The sequence below is a fragment of the Oratosquilla oratoria genome, chromosome 16, assembly GCF_046742065.1.
Source record: "Oratosquilla oratoria isolate Oo_2021 chromosome 16, ASM4674206v1, whole genome shotgun sequence".
Taxonomy (NCBI): domain Eukaryota; kingdom Metazoa; phylum Arthropoda; class Malacostraca; order Stomatopoda; family Squillidae; genus Oratosquilla; species Oratosquilla oratoria.
The window spans coordinates 37,839,901-37,847,400 of NC_134792.1; the positions used below are offsets into that span (position 1 = coordinate 37,839,901).

General features: G+C 37.1%; 1 protein-coding gene across 1 annotated transcript in view; it reads right to left on the reverse strand.

Annotated features, from left to right (window-relative positions):
- Nucleotides 1-2,311: 2,311 nt before the first annotated feature.
- Nucleotides 2,312-7,500, reverse strand: part of LOC143033652 (cuticle protein AM1159-like) — an 8,964-nt gene continuing 3,775 nt past the window's right edge. The window contains exons 3-4 of the mRNA XM_076199143.1: nt 3,125-3,315; nt 2,312-2,480 (exon numbers count right to left, since the gene is read on the reverse strand). Of these exons, the coding sequence (XP_076055258.1) occupies nt 2,312-2,480; nt 3,125-3,315 (360 nt within the window). The remainder of the gene's footprint in view (nt 2,481-3,124; nt 3,316-7,500) is intronic.

Genomic DNA, 7,500 nt, shown 5'->3' on the forward strand with positions numbered 1-7,500 from the left:
CTGAACAGACATAAGAATACCAAAGAGAATATTGAAATACGATTTAAAAATGTGATCACTGCTTCAATGTAACAGAGTCGTTATCAAACAGTAGCTTAATGCTTTAGAGTTTAGACAAAATTGAATATAATTATATGGCATGGAACAAAGGTAACACTTTATACTGCAATTAACCGCCTTTTTTTCTAATACCTCTCACTTTAGTATAATGCAAATTTCATCTCTTCCTCCATATTAACAGGCAACTGAAATTTAAGCATTATATGTTCACACTTTCCTATGGGTTACATATACTTCAATTAATCAATATCATGCTCCTTATCAGGCCCAGTCTTACTGTAGTGGTATCTCCTCTCGTGTTCTTTCAAGAAGATTTATTAAGGTAAATAAGGATATTACGTGCACGTATAAAACTACCCAGTTGTTTCGGTAAAATACACATACAGATAAGAATATTATGTGGTAGTGGAATACCTTTTCAATAATTCAATATAATTGTGAATACCAATTACCTGATATCTGGAATTGAGCCATATTGAATTGGTCTGTTATACATTAAATTACATGATTCAAGCTAACTGCAACTCACGGCGTATATCATGATTTAAGTATGTACTTCACGATATATGAATATAATATTGGAAGTGTTACATGTTTGGAATTGAATCATTGCATTGGTTCAATTATGTATAATATAATTGTGTTGTGAAAGTATGCTAGAAGATAATGGTATTGTTATGAAGAAATATAATTCATTAATCTACGCTCCCGTTGTATTGTTCCGCGATAGAAAATAGTGCTAATGTGTGTTATGTAGTACGAGTGTTATAGAAAGTATTACTGTATGGTGACGGTATATTGTATTTGAGCCAATAAAACATTGTGTATTGTTAAACTGTGAGCCGAAGAAGACATGTATGGGTTATTATAGAGTGGTGAAATTGTTACCCTCTGAATACACTGAATGGTGACGTAGATAACGTCGGTAGTAGACCACTTCTAAGCATTCCCTTTAGTGACTGTCTCTCATGTGGAGAAGACGTGTGTTGAGCAAGTAGCCAAGGGAACCTCTTTTGGTGAGCATTAAGTAAGAATGTTTCTGTAATATGTTTGAATATGCAGTAGTAAGTCAAATGTAGAAGTCACATTATTGATATCATATATTTAGTTTGTCAGACCATGTATGGATGGAAATAGTAAGGAGCGGATTTATGGTGAAGCCCTGGCGGCGAAATAATCACACATATACATACATATACTAAAGGCTTTTTCCCCTTACACGGGAGTAGCCAAAAAGAAAAAGGCATAGAAACCACTCCCACCCATTCCATTTCATATATATTCCACTCCCCTCCACCCTCATCCCTCCCTCTTATCTTTGCATCTCCTGTATTACAGGTCATCCCTGCATTGTCCACTGCTCTGGGTCAGAAACAGTGTCGCAGGACACAGCACATCCACAGCAAGGCCGCTTCATAAATTTGGTGACCCAACCTCTCATGCAGAAAAGGAGAAGACGGGGAGAAATCCCTTCGGGCTGCATCAATTTTTTCTTATACATACTTCCTCACCCCCATCCCCCATCCACTCTCCCTCATGCATCACAACATTATCCCTACAAACCATTCTCTATTCACCCCTATCCTCTGTCCTCTCCCGTCCTTCCTCACCAGACATTCGTCTCTTTTGTAATGCCCCTTTTATCCCATCCATCCATCTCATCTTAGGTCGCCCCCTCATGGTTTGTTTAATTATGTCAGTGAGTCAGTTGTGTAGAGTACAGAGTCATGGTATAAACGAATTGTTGATTAAATGTATTCGAATTATTGGTGAAATGGAACGATTTTCAATGTACTTATTGATTATCAATGCAACTTCTTGATTCACGAATGTAAAATACAGATACCATAGTCTGTAGGAGAACCAACGACAGGCCCGAGGGCTCCTTATTAAACGGACATCAGTACCATGTAGATTCCTTATTCCTTCTGTACCTCGTTCCACATACCACGGGCAACGGACTTTGACAATCATATTCATATTTCTCATTTTCTATAATCCCACTGTACAACAGGGTATTTAGTTGATCAAACACTACTGATAACGATGGGTTTAGGATAAATAGCTTACAAAAAATCTGGTCATTTGATGTTTATTATTGCATGAAAAATCAACCATTTATAATGAATGTTTATGATGATGAATGTTACATAATAAAGTCCACCTCCAAAAATTTGAGGTGCTGAGAGACGCTGTGGAAGAATTTTTTAAAGATTATGATGAATCGGTGAAAATTAGTGACAGGTGGAGTCTATTCGAAGGTGATTCCGGCAGCTCTCTGCTCCGCGGCGATAAGGAGAAGATCAGCAACGTGAGCAGGTGCTGGGGGTGCCACTGGGAGATGAGCACCCTGGGCCTGGAAGCCGGCCTCGTTGGCAATGTACTCCACGGTGTAGGTGATACCATCATCACCCACGAAGCTGTTGTCAAAAAATGGGATATATTATATCTATTTCCTCTGCACGGGCAAATGCTGAGCTAACGCTAATCCCTCATATATAACGTCTATCATGGCAAATTATCAAATAAACATTTACTCCATCATTATCGTCTTTCAGACACACATTCTCACGTAGATGTTACCTCCCACACACATAAAGCCGAATGCATGCCAATAAAAATATATATAGAAATAGATGCTGAAAAAACCCATGCACATGGATATTTAATTATCACCATATGTATGTATGTATATATATATATAATATATATATATATATATATATACATTTTGTTGTGTGTGTGTGTGTGTGTGTGTGTGTGTGTCTGTCTGTCTGTCTGTCTGTCTGTCTGTGTGTGTGTGTGTGTGTGTGTGTGTGTGTGTGTGTGTGTGTGTGTGTGTGTGTGTGTGTGTGTGTGTGTGTGTGTGTGTGTGTGTGTGTGTGTGTGTGTGTGTGTGTGTGTGTGTGTGTGTGTGTGTGTGTGTGTGTGTTTGTATATGTGTGTGTATGTGCACTATATATGTGTAAATATATATCCCAAAAGTTACCAGCCCCCACCCAGTGAAAATAAATGGAACCAAACGTTCTCGACACGGAACATTGCACCGTAATCCAGTCCTCACCTGTGGCTTCCCTGGACATTGGTCTGGCCCGCGACTCCAGCTGAGCCAGTTTCCAAAACGGAGGCCCCGTTGTCCAGTTGCAGGTTAAGGCTGTAGGCTCCTGCGTCGGGGGCCACGCGGTCGTCAACGACGACTTGAACAGGATTCAAGGAAGCGGCGACAGCGGAGGCCACCAGCCCAAAGAAGATAACCTGGAGAAGGAGAACCTTTCTTTAGTTTATTCACGAACTTTGGCCTCATTCTCTTTTAACGACTGACATATGCGATATATCATTTCACACATGAAATGAAATCATACATATTCCCGTGATAATCGCCAATACGATTTTAGAAAGCAGCTACAATAACACTTTATGATAACATAACTGATTTCATACAGGTACTCACGAACTTCATGCTGCTAGAAGAGAGGTAGACGCGAATGTGCACTGCTATGCCCGTCAACTCACTATATATATAAGCGCCTCGGCCTCTCGGCGCGGGTGACCCTGACATCTGTCAATGACCGTAGCTTCGCCTGGCATAAACCTACCGGTTTACTTCGATACTTTTCCTCCTGAGTTTCATATTCCCAATCACCGAATTACAAGATAACGATGTCGAATTTAAAGAATAAGTGAAGTTACAAAGGATTACAAAGGCGGAGCATGCCGACAGAAGACCTTTTGATCCATATCTAGGTCGGATGCAAAAGAAAAAAAAAGAGAAAAAAAAAAAATATATATATATATATATATACATACACATATATATACACATATATATATATATACCATATTAATAATAAATTAAAACTATAATAATGTAAAAATAACAAATAAAATACATAAATAAATGCATAGGTATAGTTGAATAACAAACAAACAGGTAAATAGTAAATGATTATAAATTGACATATAACTAATAATAAATGAAAATCAGACAGACAAATTATAACAAAACAAAAACAAATAATATAACATAAATTATAATCATTACAGCATCTTAGGTATTTATCTAAATGATTCTTAAAGCTTCGAACTGAACTACATTGCACTACCTGTGCAGGAAGTTTATTCCATTCATTAACTACACGGTTGGCAAAGTTGTTTCTACCTACTTCCAAATTGAATCTATTTCCGGACAGTTTGAGACCATTGTTTCTTGTCTGATTCTCATTCAATGTAAAATTTTTGTCACTTTTGATGTTGTCAATTCCCTTTAAAATCTTAAAGACCTGTATCAAGTCACCTCTGAGTCTACGCTTTTTTAGGGAAAACAGATTCATGTGCTTAAGTCGATTTTCGTATGATTTATTTTTGATATTTGGAATCAGTTTTGTGGCTCGCCGTTGTACTTTTTCCAGTCTGTCAATGTCTTTAATGAGATTCGGTGACCATACGGAAACAGCATATTCCAAATTTCGCATTCTACTCGACCGCTGTGCTAATTCGAATAGATTCTCAATGGTAATAATGTTACATTATTATTTATTTCATAAGCTTATCAACCATCTTAATTAGTGATGGGTTAAATATTTTATTGTTTTTATTGCTCAGTGGGAGTTTTCGTGCTGAAAACATTACGAGTTTCTCAATTACACTCATTCTAGAGTAAACTATTCCACAATTACGAATATATCTAACTTCACATGCTCAGGGGTTTCTTCCACCGTTTGATGAAGATGAGGAGCCTGCGGCCGAAGACGTCAATGTTACCCTATGCGCTTTGAATAGGACATGTAACAATCACTGCTGGGAATAGAAAAGAAATGAGAGATTCGAAATCACAACTCAGCTGATGCGACGGCAGCATGTATCCAATTACACCACCAGCGCATGGAATGACGTTAAATTTGATATATCAAGAAACTGTACTCCCGTAGGGCCATTGTATTAATATGGATTAATAATATGACTATATTTCTCGAAGGTACGTAAAGTCTATGTGTGTGTGTGTGTGTGTGTGTGTGTGTGTGTGTGTGTGTGTGTGTGTGTGTGTGTGTGTGTGTGTGTGTGTGTGTGTGTGTGTGTGTGTGTGTGTGTGTGTGTGTGTGTGTGTGTGTGTGTGTGTGTGTGTTTGTGTGTGTGTGTGTGTGTGTGTGTGTGTGTGTGTGTGTGTGTGTGTGTGTGTGTGTGTGTGTGTGTGTGTGATAGGTAGTCTACCCAATAGATTTTTTTTTTTATAAGGTTTAAAAAATCGAGGCCAGAGTACCTATATAGAGACACGATTTTTGGGGGGGAAACAAAGAACTATAACCTCTGGTATTTTAACAGACTTGTACGATGTTACCTTAAAGGGCATTTTTTCTGTCTTTCAAAATTAATATTGTCTTCACACTCTGAATTTGTTTATATTAACACAGTACAAAAGAAAATCTTATTGATCAAAATATATATGTATTTCTGAGTGCTTATAACATAAATATTGGATGAAATATAATGAATAGCATTCTGTTGGGTAGAGATTATAGGGAAGAATAAGAAAGTTATTATTGGCGACTTGTGTAGAACTCCTAAACTCAGCATTGAGCAGACTGATCACCTGATTCATGAAATTCGCAGTGTGTCTCAGTACAAAAACGTTGTGATCATGGGAGATTTGAATTATAGAAACGTTGACTGGGAAACTTTAGTAGGAGATCAGGAAGCTAAGCAATTCATAGATGTGGTGCAGGATAATTTCTTAAAACAAATGATTACCGATCCTACGAGGGGAGAAAATACTCTGGACTTAACTTTTAACTAATAATGAGCACCTAATGAGTAACGTAAAAGTGGGAGATAGTCTAGGCTCTAGCGATCATCAAGAAATAAGATTTAATATTATTTGGGAAGAATTAAAAAGTACGAATAACGTCCAAGTAACAGACTTCAGGAGAGCAAACTTTGATAATATAAAAAACCTATTTGAAATTGAATATGAAATGTTATACTCACGTTACGGATGTTTCGGACGTTTCGGATATTATCGGCGCGGTCGGGTCTAGGTACATGACCAGGGGTCGGGTCACGGAGGGTAATATACATACCTTAGGTCAGATCACTTAGGGGCCGGGGCTCAACAGACAGGTCAGCGATTTGGATGAAATGTATAGCAATCTAACTGATTTAATTATAGATGCACAAAATACATTTATCCCCCTGAAGTCAAATAGTAATATTCCCAAATGGATGACGGACAGATTGAAACATGAGATCGGAATGAAAAGAGGACTTTACGTAAAAGTGAAAAACAGGGAAATACACCTTAGATCAAGATATAACGAAATGGCAAGGCAGGTTAAAAAGAATACATGTACAACGAAACGTAATTATGAAATTAAGGTTGCCAGTCAAGCAAGATCCAACCCAAAGGGTTTCTTTCATCTCTATAGAACAAAAAATAAAGAAAGAATAGGACCAATTAAAAACTTTGAAAATCTTATGATGGAGACGGAGGAAAAAATGAGTTAGGAGTTTAACAAATATTTTCTCTCGGTGTTTACTAATGAGAGGATAGATAAAGTACCTGACTGCGATCCGATTTTCAGTGGGGATGAAGAAAGTAGTATATCTAATATCAACATTAGTAAAGATGAAGTAGTCAAGCAGAATGAAAGATTTAAAGCTACAAATTCCCCGGGTCCAGGCAAAATTTGTCCGAGAATGCTTAAGGAGTGTAGATTTGAAATCTGCGACCAGCTAACTGAAATACTTAATAACATTGTGATAACTAAAATTTTATTTTGGCTGAGGAGTTGAAAATTATTTCCTTGCAAGGAAATAATTTTTAACTCAGCCAAAATCACCTTCTAGTTATCACGTTTTAATTTTACCATTTCAAGAAAATTTTATAAATGTTACAAAATGATTAAAAAGACAACGTAAAGGTAGTTTTTAAAAAGGATAGTACAGTAAAACATACGTTAATCAATAATAGTATTGAAGTTAAAAAAGGATGCATTTATAAAATTCCTTGCAAAATTTGTAATCAAATTTACATAGATCAAACTGCCAAATCCTTAAACATTAGAACTGAACAACATAAGAAAATGTTAGGGATGACAATAATTCCAGTGGAATCTTCAAGCATATTGAATTGAATAATCAGCCAGTTGATTGGGGTAATGCCCATGCAATCTATTATACTAACAACATAATAGTAACAAACTTGATAGAGTGTAGTTTGGTCCATACCACCAGTGATCAAAAAACCAACTTACACAAAGGCTTGAATAAACGCGACAATTCTATCTGTCAAGAAATAAGCAAAATAGTAACAGGTAAAATGTAATCCTGCGACTGTGACCTAATGTCGCTCCACCCTCATTAGAATACGTATTGAGCCTTGCGACCTGACAGCCCCCCTTCCAGGGGGTAAATGTCCTCTACCCTTATGTAAACGGTCCTTGTTCC